This window comes from Chenopodium quinoa, unplaced genomic scaffold, assembly GCF_001683475.1.
Source record: "Chenopodium quinoa cultivar QQ74 unplaced genomic scaffold, ASM168347v1, whole genome shotgun sequence".
Lineage (NCBI taxonomy): Eukaryota > Viridiplantae > Streptophyta > Magnoliopsida > Caryophyllales > Amaranthaceae > Chenopodium > Chenopodium quinoa.
This window is the reverse complement of record NW_018742205.1, coordinates 326,507-345,866: the sequence shown is the minus strand read 5'-3', so window position 1 is coordinate 345,866 and position 19,360 is coordinate 326,507. Positions and strand designations below refer to the sequence as shown.

The window sequence follows — 19,360 nt, the reverse complement described above, 5'->3', positions numbered from 1 at the left end:
CAGCCCAACTAGCCCATTGTTCTTATCGCCTGTTCAGGAGCCTAGACAATAGGTCTTAGCTGCACCAGCTAAGGCCCTATAAAATGAACATTAGTGTGTAGCTAAGAATGTGCGGAGCCTGCCTTAAACAAGTTCCGCAAACATGGAATTCCAATCTTTTTTGTTGTTGCTTGGATTAGGTTTCAAAAGAGCAGGGTGACAACATAGAAGCAACTGTCATGGTTTTCCCTGTCCCTGGTGAGCCTCAAATCAGCTTCATATGTTGTTCTGTTATGATTAAGTCTGTATTCTGTTCAAAACAATATTTTCCTGACATTTATGTAATCCAAATGAGCCAACGACGTCAAACACATTCCTCCCTTCGACACTGAAGTGCGCTTTGTAGATGCAAAGTATATCACCATCAACTTGGTAATTTGAACACACTAAAAAAAAAAAAAAAAGCAAACATATCAATGAGGAGAATTCAGGGTTTTAAAAGAATGACAGAGATAAGTCCATACTTGTATGTATGAGAAAGCCAAGGAATATTATTGTTGTTTCATTATATGATTAAAAAATAAAAGGTTTACAATAAGGTACTGGTTCAAAAGCAATGCACCATTTCTAGAGCAGTAGGGGGAAAACAAATTTGCTTATGAAACTAAATAATCTTGTACAGATACATTTAGATTCCGTTGATACTGCTGTATTATTTCAGCTTGTAACAGATCTACAGTATTTTCAGTTGTGAAGTTTTGACAGCACAAATAAAATCATGGTTGAGCTATGGCAGAACTCTTTTCTAGGAAGTTTCTAATTTAATAATGTTTGGCTTCCACCATCCTCAAATCTCCCCCAAGATGCGCGATCCACCATCATCACATCGCTGCACTTGGCTGCTAGGTAAACCAGGTCTTCAACTAGGTAAAGGATTGAAGTTTAGGCTCAATCATGAAACCTTTGATCGCGAATCCAACTTCTTTTGTGTGGCATCGGCAATGCAATGAAAATTCTGCCTCTCCAATAGAGCCTTTAGGGTGTGTCTTGAACTCGCCTATAGGGACTTTAAACCATTTATTTCTTGGTTTGTCATTCAAGTTTTGCTCGTGCTCCTGAAATTTAACATTAGGAAGGAATAGTAGAGAACGGACAGAGATCTTCTCTTTGTCATTCAAGTTTTGCTTGTGCTTTTGAAATTTGACATCAGGAAGTAGTAGAGAACGGGCAACCACCTTTTCTAGCATGGCCACATAAGTGAATGTATATGTTACATTTGGAGATAGATCATCGATTCCGATTATTCCACGCACATGAAGCTCAGATTCTGAAGATTTTAGTTTCACCACTTTGATTAATGCACCATCTCTGCAGCATAAGAACAACAGAAGTGAAACTTTAATTAGATATCAACCTTGCAATGACTATCATTCAAACATGTAGAACACATTTTCCTTCCTTGATAGATACCTGTCTTTAGTTTCAGTACATTCGCAATTATCTATTATATCATCCCACTCTGGCAAACCATCACAATCCACGTTTGTTGTTAAGGCGAGGCCTGCCACATACACCATGAAGCAATTATATGGGCAGTCCCCTTGCTTCACAATCCAGAACTTCTGTTTTTCAATCAATAACAGGAACTGAATTAACAAAACATACAACATCGAAGCCTTAATCCCATTGATGGGTTCGGCTACATGAAGATGAAATTTAAAAATTTTAGCTATTATTTTAGAGGGGAACAAATAGAAAATTTAGGAGCTGAAGAGTCTGAAGCCTGTCTAGTATTCAGAATGGTTGAAGAACTTGCCTTCATTTTGTTTTTCAGAAAGATCCCAGCAGTGAGCTGCTCATAGATCTTGTGAATGGAAGACATGTCAACTTGAGTGTCAGACTGCTCAATGATGGCTTCAACATTATGAGGCAGCCTAAGCCTTTGCTGCGACCATCCATACATCCTAGCTTGTTCGCCAAATTGTTTGGGCAGTCCAAAAAATTCAAGTTGTTGGAGGGTGGTGACATACACCAAACCTTGAGGAAACTGTTGTAGCATCTGACATTTTAAGATCTCAAGCTTCTTAAGCCTAGGCATCGCCCCCTTCTCTATCTCCCACGTGTCCAAGTTCTGAAGGTCTCCAAGGTAGAGTTCTTCAAGCTGAGGAAAGGAACCACGGTTGCAAGTGAATGTTGTTCCCGTGTAAGAGTTTGACAATCTTAGAAGCTTTAGGTGGGCTAATGCTCCAGCAACTACCATAACATCCTCATTCTTTAGAGCACTATTCTTCAATTCCAGTATTAAAAGATTAGGTGGCAATAACAGAGACAGCTTCTCTACCTTAATTTTTCCAACCAATACCAGTTCATCTAGGTGTTGATTCTGAGAGAGAGCGTGATTTACATGTTTTAAGGCCACACCAAAGTTCCATTTACAGTGGAATTTATGAAGCCGATCAGACACAAGGCTTGGGCAATCAAAGACAGCTTCCAAATTATTTTCGGTTGACACAACCACCTTCAACTTACTTAAAGTTGGGCTTAGTCTTAGCATCTCTTGTGAAAACCAATCACTCCCTCCACATTTAACACCCCAGAGTATTTGCAAGTTTTTTAGAGCACTCAACTGTAGTTTTTCAAGAGTCCAAGGGCAATCAATTGGCAAAAATAGATGCCTCAGTAGCTTAAGCTTGCAAAAGACATTAGGAATTTTGACAGTTGTATTAGAGTAGTCAATATTCCTGTAGTCCAAAGTCAGTAAATTTCTTAATTTACCAATTGATGCAGGGAGTTCTGTGATATTAGAAGCCCGAATTCCCAGATACCTCAAGTGTATTAAGCTCCCGATTTGTGTAGGCAAAGCTCCAGTGGGAGTCTTAATTCCCCAAAGATTTAACAATCTAAGCAATTGGAATTTTTGAGTGAGAACATTCAAGTTTAATGTCTCTTTGGATTCATAGGCAGAGTGCATTACACTAGATCTTGTCAATAGTACAAGTGACCTCAAATTTGAAGCTTGGGTAGGAAAACATGTGCTGAAAAAGTGTGAAGAAAAAGAGAAAATTAACTACGGTTTTATATGTTATAAATTTATATTCCATGATTTATATATGTCCTTGTTAGAATATTGCATTATGAATAAATTATAAGATACGAAGTATTAGACATATATGAATTCCATTCTAGATTGGTCTCTTTATATGCTAAGTAGATAAATATGTTACCTGGAATGAAGAGCAGCCCTCCGTGACTGGAATGCTATTTGAGATGCATCAGTGGGAGCTAAATTGTTGATAGGAGTTTTAACTTGAAGAAAACATTGTTCTTTGGCCTTTCTGACACAAAGTTCGCGCAATAGATCATGCAAGTGAATTGCTTTGATGGCTCCCTTGAAATTGGTCCGCACTACTTGAATCATGAACCGGTGACTCATTTCTTCTAAGCACTGCATTGCTACATCTTCAAGGGACATAACTTCATTTGCAGCGATAAAACCCTCAGCTATCCACATTCTGATTAGCATTCCAACTGGAATTTGGCAGTCTTCCGGAAAAACACCCAAATATAGAAAGCAAGGCTTTAGATCTGCAGGTAGATCATCATAGCTCAGGGCGAGCATATCCCCTACTTTACCATACATATGTGAGCATGTACCTTCCATTACCCTTGACCGTACAGCTTCATATACTTGTTGCCATTCCCGAATGCTTCTTTTTGTATTCAAGATCCCAGCCAATGCAACTACAGCCAAGGGAAGTCCATCACATTTCTCCAGCATCTTCTTGCCTAGAACCTCGAAGGTTTTGTTATTGCAATTTGTATGGAAGTTGAAAGCAATCTTGCAGAACAATTCCCAACTTTCTTCCTTGCTTAGAGGCCTTGGTTCATGGACATATAGGTTCCTTTGGATGTTCTGGAATTGAACTACTTCTTGGTTTCGGGTTGTGATAATAATTTTACTTACTTTGTTTTTTCTCACCCATGGGAGGGCAGGGAGTATTTCCTCTAGTGCTTCTTTCCTCCACACATCATCCAACACCACCAAATACGATTTCTTTTCCAAGATGCTCCGGAGCTTGTCCACTAGCTCATCCACACTTGAATTCGCATTCAACTTGGACAACTCCATAGGGTCAGGGTCACTAACTTTCCTCAATATCTCGAATAAAACGTGTCTGGTGCTCCATTCTTGGGATATATAAACCCATACACAACAATCGAAGCATTCTTTAGTATATGGATGGTTGTAGAGCTTCCTACCAAGGGTGGTTTTCCCCGAGCCACCCATCCCCACAATGGAAACAAAATTTACTTGAGTTTTTCCTTCTCCCATCAACATTTCTACCAAAATTTTCATGTCTTTCTCCAAGCCAACAACAAACTCACCATCATCATCATAAGGGTAGCTTCGTGGCTTTTGTTTAGAATATCTTTCACGGTTGCTTGATGATCTCAAATCTTCCCCTACCTTTGAGATTCTTCTTACTCCAAAATCAATCAAACTGTGAGTAATCTGCTTCACATTACTCTGCATCGACTGTATCTGCTTCCCTATACTGTATGCCTGAGGCGCAGTATGCAGGAAGCACGTAAATCCGAAGAGCCAGCCCTTATTTTCTGGGACATCTTTCTTTAGTTCAACTTCAATGATGTAAGTATCAATGACATCCTCAGCATCATAAGCAAGTTTCCTAATTTGCCTGATCAAAGTCCGAATTTCCTTTCTTTCTTGCTTTGCATCAGCATCTTGGAGATACTGTTGGATGAGTTCAAGGTCTTGCTGGAGGGCTCTTACTTGGTCTTCCACTTCAAATAACAGGCTTGCTTCTTGGACTAGCAAGGAACCAATCCATTGTATAGCTGAACCTACAAGAGATGCCGCCATCTTACAGCTAGTCCTGTATGCACATACCCTTGTCAAACTGAGTATTAACAATAAACTTAGCAGCATACTGCTGCATTATATAATTATCATTAAGACAAATCGGAAATTTACAATGCATAAACTATCATCAAAATATATTACCGACATACACAAAAGTTTGAAGCTCGTGTATATCATGAATCAAAAAATAAAATACAAGTGACAGATCAAAACATATCAGAGTAAAATTAAACGTACACTTGTCAGAAGAGGCTGATAACTGATTCTGGTGAGGAATTGGTGAGATGAATAGAAGATATCTAACTTGATGGAAGATTCATGGGAATTTCTAGTCTACTTTTGTGGAATTTTCATTTGAAATGCATCATTTATTGTAGCTAAGGAGGTGCATTTTGACTAATCTCAGGGAATATAATGTGACTTTTCTCAATTTTGGAATTTCTTGGAATTATTGCAAAGTAGCCGCTATAGAGGTCCTACAGGTCCCCTTATTGTTAGAATTCACTGTTCACCAGTACTAACTGAAATCGATTTTTAAAATGTACAAGTATATATGTGGAATGCAAAGAAATCTGCTAAATAATTTCTACTGTGAATTACAACATGTTCTTCAACGAGGACAATAAATCAAATTACCAAAAAATAATTTGTACACGCCATCAACCGTAACATTCAGATTTAAAAAATAAAAAATAAAAGAAAAAAAACAGCATCAAAATTACATAACTTGCTAACAAGCAATCATCTGCCATTACTTATTAGTAATACATAGGTCATTTTAAAATAAATTACGATTGTGTCAAATTAAAAGCATGATAGATTGACTATAATGCAGATCCCAGGGACTAAGTTACTAAGAGCATCTCCAATGGTTTACAAAAGGAATCTGCTTGCAAATTAAATAAAATTACAGGCATGTAGCTTTCTATTGGAGTGACGATATTGATGTAGCTAGGTTAAGCAACCTTGCTCAAACAAGCTATGTTGACGGTGCTTGGTTTTTCAAAGAAAACTTCATCCACTTAAATTGTGGCATGTGTACGATAAGAATTACTTATTTGTTTTTTTGTTTTTCCAAGCTACAATATGAAATTGCTCACCATTAGAGCACTTTGTAACTACAAAATATACTAGCACTATTATCACCTTTCCGGCTTTCCCAGCATATCTGGACTCAGTGGAGAAGAAACATGCAATAATCACCTAAAAAAATTAATCATCACCCACCAAAAAAGCCACTATAAAAGCTATGGAGCAAACTCAAAGAGAAAAGTGGAGCAAATTTTATGGGACCGATGGAGTATGCCGGAAGCCATTATGGGGAATTGTGGAAGAGAGCATCCCATGGTAAAATTTATGTGCATCTTGATAGGACATGTAGTGAACTAATCATTTCCTTCACAATCATGCACAATATGGCAGTTTGCATGATAAGCAGGGAAAAGCCTCTACAGGGATTGAAATCCTTTTTCATTAGCCTTTATTTCTCTTCTTTAACAAAATTAGCATTCACTTGTTATCTCTAAAGTTAAACTCCCTTATCCGTGGTTACTTATCAACAGTTAATTAAACTTTATATGCTTCACTCCCTATGTCAACCGATTGACCCTGAATCACAGTAAAAAAATATTACTGTGATAGATAATGAACTACTTTCATAATTTTACTCCTTGCAATTCTTTTCACCAAACCTAAAGAGAAACTACTGCTCAAACTCCTACAGTGTAGCACCTATACTCTTAAACATGCAGAGTGTGGATCATTAAATCCCTGATGTGAATTGAAATATTGTAAACAATGTGATTGACATAGAAAAATGAAAAGCATATATTTCCAAGCAATAATGTTTTAAATTTAGGCTTTGGTTTATTTTGATTTATTTCAAACAAAATAAGTTATTTAGTTCAAATAATTCAGACATGTTTCAGACAAAATAAGTTCAAACAAAACACGTCGAATACATAGACCCTTACATAATATATGCAAAGTATATAGTAATTTAATTTTCCTAGTAAAATGTGCAGAGTAAGACCTGTATTAAAACACAAAGTGATCAAAAGCCCAATTCATGATGGGAGTAGGAATGGAAAAAAGTTCTCATAAAGATTAGCTCTATTGATCAATTGAAATTGTGATACAATTAACAACAAAACTGGACATGAATAACTCAACATCAGCATTGCCTTGATGCCAAGACTTCTACCAAAACTGCTATGAATAGCTTTTTTTGTTGGCTTTTAGCTTGTTGGCCCACAAATTATCTAATAAACAGCCAACAATCGCCAACTAAATTTACCAAACACTTTTATAAACAGTCAACTTAAACAACCAATTTCAAAAGCCATTATAAATAGTTAAACATTACAATTGGTCAAACAAACCAAATGAACCAGCCAACTGTCATTTACCAAACAAGGCCAAAGTGTTGCACAAAATAAATATAGAGAAGCCACATTTTGTATTGATGAATATTTTAGTTAAGCTATCATATTTTGTAACTTGCTTTGTTCCAAAATGTTTGTCGGCATATGAAGCATGGTATAAATGATTAATTATCTACTAAAAATCTAAAATTGAATGAAAGATATGTGCTTCTTGAAATGGACAAACATTTCCAAAAAGCTCTTTTTTCAAACGCTCCTAATTTAACCAAATTCCTACAGTATTATTGTATTTTCTCTGTTTCTTTATAATTGTAACACTTCTCTAAAAGAAAAGTGTTAAAATAGTTACAACACACTATAAACGGAAGGTTTTTATGGTGAAAATTGTACTATTACCTTTATTTATAGCTCATAGCCTGGCCCACTTGATTATACACCTAACAATCTCTTAACCCCATTTTAAGTGTATTATATCACGTGAGGTCCACTTTTTTTAAGTGTGTGTTGCAACTATAAAGAAACGGAAAAAGTATAACTTATGAAATTAACAACTACTCATATTATATACTTTTTATAGTCAACGTACACTTGCTTTATTTAGACTTTTAAATTATTCATACTCTTCTTTAATAATGCCTTGATCAATATTCATTGTTTGACTTCTTATACTGTACGCACGAGTAGTAATTTATAACTTGCCACTTGCTCTTTCTGTAATTAAGCTAGTAATTAAGATTTAAGATGTTACGTTATCAATTCATACGCTTAGAGTGTAGCTAGCTTAGTGGACCTAGCTAGCAATGAGAGTGACAAAAAATTGAATATATAAAAACCGGTCAACCTAACCTATGAAATAGAGTACGGACGTACTACGGAGTAGTAATTAGCCTACACGTTCATATGCCTAAGTCAAGAACGAGTTATTGCTAACATGTCTTATTAGGACATTTAATAATTTTGGTACATTGACAATTAAGAGAAGTTCTTAGGTTGCATGTAGCTAGAGTTGTAAAAATTTAACCCCTTCATTAAAATAAGCTCTGTTTCATTTCCCTTCATTTGTATAACACACACAACAATAGCTATCAAAAGTCAAAAAGAATGTTTAGGAACAAATCTAAATCCCTACATTTTAACTATTTCATAAGATTTTCCTTTGCCGCCTATGCTAGGCAATTATGCTCAAAACCTCTGTTACCTGAAGAGCGTTGTGTTGCAGGCAGCGCGAACTTGACTGACTTTCTGGAGGAGAAACTCAAGGCAATGCAGCAGCGGGAGCTGGAAGATTATTTGCTGCGCAGTAGCAAAACCAGCATCTACCGCGTCCCAGCAAAATTACGACAGATTGAGCCTAAAGCATACGAGCCTCATTTTATATCCATAGGTCCCTACCATCATGGCTCGCCTAATCTGCAGCCTTCAGAGAAGCTCAAGTGGCTCTCTTTGACCCGCCTTATCGGATTTGGTGAACGAGCTCGGGATGAATTGGATAAATTGGTTACTAGTTTAGAGGCAATAGAGCATAAAGCTCGGTGTTGTTACTCGGAAGATGTAAAACTTAGTAAAAGAGAGTTTGTTACAATGATGCTTCTTAATAGATGCTTCATAGTTGAGCTCTTTCAAGACCTCAGACGAATCGTTTCAAGTCTTCATCCCTCCTCTCCAAGCGATGGATGCTTCCTGCTGTTCGCCTCGACCTTATAGCCCTTGAGAATCAACTCCCTATGATAGTCCTCAAGAAGATCTTCGACGAAACTAGGACAAAATCAATGGAGGAGACCTCGTTAGAAGAGCTTGTGTTGGGTGTGGCCCAAATTTTATAAGCCCGTTATTTTGGTGGAGTATTTATGCATATTCTAGATGTTTTTGGAAAAATCAAGCAAGGATAGTCCTTGTCAATATTTTCTTTAGAATTGTCTACTTTATCGTTCTAGAGAATTCTTGAGATTGGAAGCTACTAGAATACATGGCTCGTGAACATTCTAGAATATTATGGATATAAGAATGGAGGAATTTCTTGAATCTTCCGGCCATTTCTTCCAAGCTCCATCTACACCTATAATTATAGGTCATGGGCATTCAATCAAGATATATGTACACACAAGAAGCCATACCATACACATACATAAGCCTTTCACCTACCTCCTTATAATTCTCTACCAATTTACCTTTGCTTTATGAATTCACTATTCCTATTTTTGTAGCACTCCTTTGTGAGTTCCTATAGTGAAAGTTTTCTTGTAATACTCACTTTTTTAAGGGTTCTTGTACTCTCTTATTTTCATATAGTGGATTATTTTGGTGCTCGTCATCGTGGGTTTTTTGCCTCTATTGAAGATTTTTCCCACGTTAAATATTATGTGTCCATTTTACTACTTGTCTTGCCTTTATCTATCTCTTAATATTTTATCAATCTCTACATCTTTAAATATGTTTCCGCTGTGCACTCACCAACCCTAACCACTTGCGTACCATTTCTTCAATCCATTTATGCCTAGAGAAATATATTTGTACGACAAAGCATCAAATCAATTATTGCAAAAGACGATGACCCTCAAAATACTCAACACTTGCTTGATCTCTTCCATTCTAGTATCACCCTTGGGAATAAAGTGAAGCGAGGCACAGAGCCTCACATGTACTGCTCAACGACTAAACTAAAAGAAGCAGGCATCAAGACACGAGTTCTATGTTACAGCCAACCTCTAGATGTAAGGTTCGAAAAAGGAACATTAAGGATTTCGAGCTTGCAAATCGACAATCACATAGCCAGCTTCTTTAGGAACATTGTGGCTTATGAGCAATGCCACCACGAATGCTATCTGGACATGACAACATATCTGTTCTTTCTAGGTAAGCTCACTAAATCGACTGAAGACGCGAGGCTTTTACACGACGAAGGGGTGATACTGTACTACTTAGGCAGTAACAAACAGGTTGCTAAGCTTATCAACAATCTTTGCCTTGAATTAGTACATGATGGTCAGTATTCTTATTTGTATGATGTGGTGGAACGTCTTGATATCCATTCTGATTAACTCGTCTATGTTGAAGAGTTTCAAAAAAATTAATGATTATGCTTTAAGATCAAATTCATAGACAGGGATACTACTGAACCAGAAGATTGAACCCGGCCTGGTGTGCCTTAGGAGAGCATTTGGATTTGTAACACTGTAAAATTTGTGTTTTCATTGTTTTTCAAGGATTATGATTTGAATTGCTTTAATGTTAGCTACAAATAAAATCTTATGGAGTACCTTTTAAATTCAAAGCTTCATCCTTAATCCAATGCACATATATATGAAAGATCAGAGGTGTTAATTTGGGTGTTCGGGTCAGGTCTATATTAAATTTGAGTCATATTCATGCTCAATTATTATTCAGTCTATAGAAGTCAAAATCTAAATTTAATTTCTTTTTAAATTAGGTTATGTTGATCGGGTTAGTTTTAACACCTCTAACGACAATAACCAAACTAGCATGTCCAAAATAAATCTTGATATTTTATATAATAAATCTAACTTATGTAATATTATATACATACCGTTCATAATATGATAGAAGAATTTTTGTTTTATTTTTAGGTGAAAATATGTCTAGTATATAGTAATATACTAATACATAGCTCCATGTGAATCTTCATACAGTGTAGAATTGATGCAACAATAACTAATTAATCAGTTAATCATGCACATCCTTTAAGCCTAAGAAAGTCAAATACATTGCTAGTAAATTTGGTATTTATGCATATCCGAAACAAAACTTTCTCCATATTATCACTATAAATAGTTCATTTTTATTATAAGAGCCTCTAGCTTTCACTAATTACTTCCTTTTAATCTTTGGTTAATTAATTGTAATATTATGGAGGGGGCTTCAATTAAACTAGCTCTTTTTGCTGTTTTAGTGGCTTCTGCATCATGTAGGTGTCTCAAATATATATTTTTCTGCGTTTGAGTTATACTTTGCTGTTTATTTTATTAAGTCATTGAGCATAGTTGATTTGAAGTACTAGTACGATAATTAATCTTACTTGTAAGTGTAAAAAGTACGTGTCAGTGTATCACTATTATAAAATAAGAGGTTTGAAAATTATTTTACTGATTATTTAATAAGCCATGATAAACTACTACGAGTAACATTTATTTTTAATTGAAGTAATAGTAATGAATCATTGTTAAGGGCCTTGTAACACCCTACAAATTAAACCCTTAGTACTTGTTAAAGCTAGCTAGCCCAATTATATAATAATTCTTCCATTATTTTGCAGTTCTAATTCCTTATGTAGTTGAAGCAAGAGGCAACAAACAACCACCCTGAAGTGCACCAGCATCAGCACCGGCGCCTAATGTTGTAGGAGGACCACCATATCAAATCCATGGTTGTGGCTACCCGTGTAGCGACTCTAACGATTGTGATGCACCTTGTACAATCTGTTGTGCAAACCAAACATGTTGTTATGATGAGCCCATAGATCTTTCACCGCAACCACCACCACCACCACCGCCACCAGTAGTGCTGTCTTCTGCACCAGTACCGCACCAAATCCATGGGTGATTCACTTTGTGCTTTATGTTTTTGACAAAATCAGACTTGTTGCTATGATCTGCCTACTCTGGATGGGTTAGCTCAAACACACTTCTGAATTGTCACGAGGATATAACTCAGTATATACATACTTCTAAACTTTGCAAAAAATAAATAAATTCAATCATTAATCCCAACTATAGTGAGATTCATGTTGGATTGAAACCTATTTCAGTGTTATTGTTGTCATCAATGTTTTTATATATACATAAATAATACGGAGTAATCATCACTTGCTCTCGTCATTAGAGATTTGGAATGTGGTTTTACCAAGATCTTTAAGTTAACCTAAGGACATAGACCTAAGGACATAGACACTACAATGATGTAGGTGAAATTGATTTTTTTTTTTGTGTCACTCCGCTAAGACTTTAGCTAGAGTTAATCTATGTCATCAGTGTCGTTGTTGACATGACTACATTGGTTTGTCTTAAATGATGAAACCTTGATTCCGTTTAGGATTGATGATGGCCTAATTCACACATATATCATATCCAAAATCTATTTTGGTTGTTTGTCTTAAATTTTCCTAACATCAGTGATAAAGGTGCATTATTTAACAAGTTGAAGTGTGAAAACTTAATATAATCACAGCTAGCCTAGTTGGTTAGCTTGCCAATAAAGGTCTTCAAGTTTGTTATGAGATTGACCATTGACTAATTTTGTATAGTCAGTCAGTATGCCTAAATTTATGGTCAATTTTAGGAGATTTCTAACTACGAATTATTTCCTTATAGTATTCCATCTATCATAAGTTTGTAACTATAGAGTATATATACTTTCTCCGTTTCAAGATAATAATTATTAATACCAATATGTTATATTTGTATTTCCCTTAAAAGTACACGGTAAATTATCATAATTACCACCTTCCAATGGATTGATCTTGAGATGTATGTACTTGGATCTTTAACCCAATTTTCACAAAAATCAAGAAACATGTGCATTTGCTTACAAATTTAGTAAGGTTTAGCACAATTAGCAATCTAACATTGATGAGTATTTCAATTTAGAGAACTTCACGTCTACTTTAATAAAATTTGACCCAATTTCAACTTTAAAAGGTTATTAATTAACTCTGATCTACATTATAATATATAATGATTGAAGTTTTAAAACTAATTCTAGAACTAGGCATATCTGATCTCTTTATCATCTAAACTTTACTTTGGACATCACAATGCTACAAGGTTCAGTGAAGCTAGCTTTATTGGTTGTTCTTTTGGCTTCTGCATTAGGTAAGTCTCCAATTTATTACTTTATACTTGTATACTACGTATATAATTCTTAATTTTAAAAATTTATGTGATATTTCTATATATTTTTTCATGCATGTAAATATGTTCATATTAAAACTAAGTGAAGGGTGCATGGTTATGTACTCCCTTTGTTTCTGAAAGTTCGACTCACTTTGCATTTACATAGTCTTTAAGTGAAAAATTATAGAAAGTTGATATTTGGAAAATATAAACTAAGATGAATCTAATAAGATCCTCCATGATAATATATTTCTTTTGTATAAATCATAAAAGTTGGTCAAAGTTATTTTATTTTGACAATATAAATAGTAAATGAGTCGAACTTTCAGAAATGGAGGTATATAAATTTGTAATTTTGTGAAATCATGTTGGTGTAATTATAGAATAGGGACAATGTGATAACTAACTACTATTTCAGATTACCAAATGGAGGGAGTATAATGATAATTATAATTACGTTTGAGAAGGTTCAAACATACTCAAGAAAATAATCCATCATGTTATTTTTTATTTGTCCCTTATTTTCATTTTACCATAGGTTTTGCTCCATTCACAATTGAAGCCAAGCATAGAAGATTCATGGTTCACAATTACCATCATCAACATTTGTGATAGTGCTGGTGCATCATCACCTAAACCCCCACCAATATCGTCACCACTACCTGCTTCTCCACCATCCACACCAAGGTCGCCACTTTCGCCACAATCAACGCCGGCCCCAATGGAAGCAGAACCACCAGCTGCCACGACCGGGAGTGGGAGTACCAACAATAGTTTTGCCGCCAGGATATCAATTCACAACTTTTCGTGTACGTTTATGTGGTTACCCGTGCAAAAATAGAAGCGACTGTGATTGGCCCTGCATGGTTTGTTGTGCTAATAGCACTTGTTGTAAAAAGTAAAATCCATGATTTCATGTACTAGTATTATGGAAATCATTAGTGAAAAAAATTATTTTATTTCATTTTACCCCCTAATGTTAGTGAATAGTTGCCTGAAATTTACTACTATCGTTTCATACAATTCACATTAATTGTAATGCAACCAAGAAATAATATTTTCAATTGGTTTGGTTAATTCTAACACCAAACAAGGTATTTTGTAAAAGGTATGGCCTATTGAACTTAAGTCATATTATTGGTAATGCTCCATTTCTATTAAATATGGGCAAGTATGACTTTTTTTTAATATTATTTGATAGGGATGGATGCATAACCTTATTATATACTCCATTAAACATGATCGATTTAGAGTTTCAACTTAACAAATAAAATAAACAACTCATCCCATAATTATAGATACGTACACATACTATTTCATTTTACATGGTTTTCAAGACGTACCTCTAACCGTACCATCAATGTCTTTACTTATACGTTAAAACTACATATTGAGATGAATCTAACAGCATTTCACATGAATTTGTATAGATGAATCTTTACTTATACCAATTGCATGTATACATCAAACTAACCATTCAAGGAGCCTTCGTCAAGCTATCTTTTCTAGTATTCATCCTTGTAGCTTTTACATCATGTAAGTGTCTCCATCTCTTTTAAGTGAGTAATTGGGTGCACACCTCCTTCAAATTAAATCACACGTACTAGCTTTTTCTCTCGACCAATCAAATTAATTTTTAGCTAGCACAACACACGATTTACATAATCGTGTAATGAATAATTAACCAAGCGCAAGTGCAACGATATTAATAAATTGAGCAATTTTGAATATCAAGACGTACCTCTAATCGTACCATCAATGTCTTTACATCACTACAATGTATTTTCTTTTATTGGGAATCAACTTTGAATAAATTAAAGACGGAAATTGAATAGGGATATTAGAGAAACTTAATATCAATCAGAAGCAAAGTTTTTATTTATTTATTTTTTTTTTTAAATATGTACTTTTTTCGTGTCTAAAATATACATTTACTAGATTAGTTTGCACGATTTTAAAAAATTTATTATTTGTGATTTTTTAATAAAAAAAACAGTTACGAATATAACCATTTACAGAGTAGCTAGTATATTTTATGAAATAAACTTTATTTTTGTTAGTTACAGCTTTTATGAGGTTTTAGTTAGAAAAAATTGCCTACAACTACCCAGATTTTTGCACTTTTTTAAAATAACTACCCACTTTCTTCTATTTTTTTGCGAATCACTACCCAAAAACAATTTCCGGCCAAAATTCAACTACTCCGGCGTGCGGGCCCTTATTACCATCGAATCATCTCCCTATTAAACCCGATATCTCCTAAACAAAACACTCTACTTCCTTTGAATTTCTTTTTTCTCCTCTCTTTCACCTAAATCAACCAATTTCTTCCCAACATTTATCCCCAAAAACATAAGGGTGATTGCTCAATTAACTTAATTTTGGAGGGAAAGGATTAGTAGTGGGTCCCACACGTCGGATTACGTTAAATTATGGCTAGATTAGATGAATTTTGGCCGGATTATGTTTTTGGTAGTGATCACAAAAAAATAGGAGAAAGTGGGTGGTTATTTTTTAAAAAAAAACTTTCCCAGTAGTTGTTTTAAAAAAGTGCAAAAACCTGGGTAGTTGTAGGCAATTTTTCCTTTTAGTTACTATAAAAAAAAAATTAATATTACATATTGCGTGTTTTTCAAATTTAATTTAATACTCCAATAACTCTCTTTTCAAGTAAGAATCTTATTAAATTATTGACTTCTCTTAATTAAAGATTCATTTTTCTTAATTCTCCCCCCGATTCCAAACAAGACAAACAAAAGGGAATGGAGAAAGTATAATTTTTTGGATAAATATGGGATAACACATAAATTTAATTTAATATAAATTTTTTGATAAATATAATGCTATTTTGTATTGTTTGTTTTGAGATTTAATAATGTTATTTTATATAAATTTGGTATAATAAATAAATTTAAATTTGTGTATTTAATATAATTTTTATTTATATATAGAATAAGTTTTAAAGGTAAGTTAGTAAGACAGGATATAATTTATATCTCGTATTTTTTAGTTATAATATAATATTTTAGATAGATATGGGATATATGTGAGATAATAGATAATTTTTATTATCTAGATTTATGATGTCATCAATGTTTTAGGCGGAAAATTTTTTAATGAGAGGTCGACACATGTGCATTTATGACATCAACCGTTTTCTGTTTTATTAGTATTTATTAGAATTAGATATTAGATTAGACGTGTACCACACCCTTATATGTTCGGATGCAACAGTTTCGTCAAGTAGTATGTACAAAATACATAATCAACCCAGCTAATCAAGAATAGGAATTCATCGCGATAGCTTCTTAATTACGTAGTAGTTTCAAACAGCTCCGTAAATCCATAATTAGCTTGTTATGTGCTTTACCTTAGAAAAACAAGCCTAAAAGAATATAGCTTTCTAGAAAAATGCTTTCTAAAAAAAAACCGTCTCTAGTAAACAACTCTTCCAAGTTTATGTTCTTTATTTATATAATAGGCCACTCTTCTGCCTTTTGAATTCTTCATGTTTAGTTAACTTCATATGACAATTATGTTGATTATGATCATGTCAATAATTAATCATATTCAATCAATTAGCTAGCTTTGCTTCATTCTTAATTAATATTGAAATGGAACGTCAACTGTTCTAAAAATCCTTAATTTAATAAGCTAATCCATGCATTATAATTACTCGACAAAGAAGTCGATCTTCCTACCAACATTAAAATTGCTTGTGACCAGCGATCACACCATACATGGAGCAGGAACCTCTAGGCTCGAACTATCTTTTCTATTTATCGTCCTCCTGGCTTATGTGTCCAAGTGTGTTTGTATCTTTGTCGCGTACTGACACATCCAAATCAATGTACGTGCAAATCCAATGGCGAATCCAACAATTCTAACCTAATTGGACTATGAGGTGCAACCTAAATCAAATTGACTACTAAAACATTTGAAAATTTTATAGTGCGTGAATGCATTGCCTAAGTTTTAGACGTGTTACCCAACACATGGCCGTATCAAATACGTCTATATCTTTCATCCTCTGTGACTATGTATACTCTGTGTTGTGTAAAATGTAGATGACAATTACAATTCTATATCAAGCTTTAATTTTCTTTGTAGTATTCTTGCATTGCGGCATGCTATATGCCTTTAATCTGTTGGGTAAGTTCATTTATTAACGTTAAATAACATCAATGATATATTTTCTGCGTTTGTTTTGCAAATTACACTCAAACAATAAACTTACTGTCCTAAATTAACTAGTATTATTTGCGAAATTTCAGTCTCTAAACTTTGATCTATGCCACTCCTTTAGTTTCTTTTTCAGTGGTCAACACTTCACCCTTAATCCAATGATCATGTGGAGAAGTATATTAATTAGCTTTACTTCATTCTCACTTGATTTGAAAAGTCAATTGATTGAATGTGGCCTAGCTAAGTAATCCTAGTATTATTCGTCCGAGGCAGTTCAACATCAATATATATAGCTCATAGATTGAGAGAAACATGATTAATATCAGCATACCTTCATCACCATGGAGGGAACTTCAGTCAAGCTATCTATTCTGGTTGTCGTCCTTGTGGTTTTCGCGTCATGTAAGTGTTTCTCTGTCTCTATCTCTCACAATTTGTGCATGTCTTGTTACATTTATGAGCTATGCTAATACTATATAGTCCGGTACTAATGTACTTCATACTGCAGTTTTTTCTCCGTATACAGCAGAAGCAAGGCGTAAGCACATTAAGCACCGTCGTAATTGCCACCCTCCTGTGAGGCCTTCCCCTGAGACGCCGTCACCAGCACCAGCATCAGAACCTACTGATGGTGTACCACCATACCAAATCCATGGTTGTGGCTACCAATGTAGTGACTCCAATGACTGCGATTGGCCCTGCACAGTCTGTTGTGCAAACCAAACCTGCTGTTACGATGAGCCCTACATTATTTCAGATCCATTCCCAACACTTGCTCCATCACCAAGCGTGGGAGAATCAGTACCTGCACCAGCATTGGCGCCTACTGATGGTGTAGAAATACCACCATATGAAATCCATGGTTGTGGCTACAAATGTAGCGACTCCAACGACTGTGACTGGCCTTGCACAACCTGCTGCGCAAACCAAACATGTTGTAACGATGAGTCCTTTATACCAACACTACCATCACCTGCTCCTGCTCCTGTGATATTGATTCCATTACCAAGCGTAGAAGAACCAGCAGCAGCACCTAGTGATGGTTTCGATGTACCCCCAAACCAAATCCATGGTTGTGGCCATACTTGCAGTGACTCCAATGACTGTGATTGGCCTTGCACAATCTGCTGTGCAAACCAAACATGTTGTAACGATGAGTCCTTTATACCAACATTACCATCACCTGCTCCCGCTCCACAGACTTTGACTCCTTTACCAATTGTAGAAGCACCAGCGTCAGCACCTAGTGATAGCTTTGAAGTACCACCATACCAAATCCATGCTTGTGGCTATCGTTGCAGTGACTCCAACGACTGCGATTGGCCTTGCACAACCTGTTGTGCAAACCAAACATGTTGTAACGATGAGTCCTTCTATATGCCACCATTTACATCATCTGATCCACTGCCATTCCCTCCTTTCTCACCATCACAACCCCCATCTTTACCTCCATCTACAGGTGATGAAGCCGATAATGATTTATTAGCACCAACAACCAGTTACTATGATGTAGAAGTTCCAGCAAGTCTTCCGCCACAAGAATATGAATTTCTGCACCATCAAGTATATGGTTGTGGCTATGGCCCCTGCAGGGACTCCATTGATTGCGCTTGGCCCTGTACAACTTGTTGCGCCGATCACACCTGTTGTCAGGAAGACTTGTTCTAATAAAGCCTCAAACACATAAAATACCTAAGGATGATTCAACTACACAAAATGTTAAACCTACTGTTGTGATATACTACTAGCATGTAAACAAACTTCTTATATAGTATCATCCTTCATTTTTCAGTTGCCATGTCTGGTGATTGGATTTTTATACTATTGCTTCTGTATCATACAATATTACAAATGTGAGCAAGATCAATAAAGATTTTATACGATTAATCACAATGTCACACTTATGTGCATTTATTATTAGATTTCTTTTTCAGTTTTAATTTATTTTGAATTTAACAGTTTGATGCCAGCCTATTATTTCTGTTCAAGAGCAATATAATTACTGTAAGTTTCAATACTCTAATCACTAAATTGGGTTTATGGCAGACAAACCATCAAATGACTGAATTATCAGCATAATC

At 35.1% G+C, this 19,360-nt stretch overlaps 3 protein-coding genes and 1 long non-coding RNA gene across 4 annotated transcripts; 3 read left to right on the top strand and 1 right to left on the bottom strand.

Annotated features, from left to right (window-relative positions):
• Nucleotides 1–326: 326 nt before the first annotated feature.
• Nucleotides 327–6,080, bottom strand: LOC110727089 (probable disease resistance protein RF9). The gene is made up of 5 exons (XM_021906633.1): nucleotides 5,102–6,080; nucleotides 3,204–4,877; nucleotides 1,796–3,014; nucleotides 1,450–1,601; nucleotides 327–1,347 (listed from the first exon to the last, which is right to left on the bottom strand). The coding sequence occupies exons 2-5, from the start codon at nucleotides 4,862–4,864 to the stop codon at nucleotides 903–905; spliced, it is 3,477 nt and encodes a 1,158-aa protein (XP_021762325.1). The 5' UTR covers nucleotides 4,865–4,877; nucleotides 5,102–6,080; the 3' UTR covers nucleotides 327–902.
• A 2,204-nt stretch (nucleotides 6,081–8,284) lies between these two features.
• Nucleotides 8,285–9,379, top strand: LOC110725396 (UPF0481 protein At3g47200-like). The gene has a single exon (XM_021904883.1). It carries the CDS (start codon nucleotides 8,350–8,352, stop codon nucleotides 8,950–8,952), a length of 603 nt encoding a protein of 200 aa, XP_021760575.1. The 5' UTR covers nucleotides 8,285–8,349; the 3' UTR covers nucleotides 8,953–9,379.
• A 1,703-nt stretch (nucleotides 9,380–11,082) lies between these two features.
• Nucleotides 11,083–12,000, top strand: LOC110725390. Its single transcript, XR_002512159.1, has 2 exons — nucleotides 11,083–11,170; nucleotides 11,519–12,000. It is a non-coding gene; the product is annotated as an uncharacterized LOC110725390 (long non-coding RNA).
• A 5,600-nt stretch (nucleotides 12,001–17,600) lies between these two features.
• On the top strand, nucleotides 17,601–19,164 carry LOC110725381. The gene is made up of 2 exons (XM_021904871.1): nucleotides 17,601–17,681; nucleotides 17,788–19,164. Exons 1-2 carry the CDS (start codon nucleotides 17,621–17,623, stop codon nucleotides 18,945–18,947), a joined length of 1,221 nt encoding a protein of 406 aa, XP_021760563.1. The 5' UTR covers nucleotides 17,601–17,620; the 3' UTR covers nucleotides 18,948–19,164.
• Nucleotides 19,165–19,360: the final 196 nt, after the last annotated feature.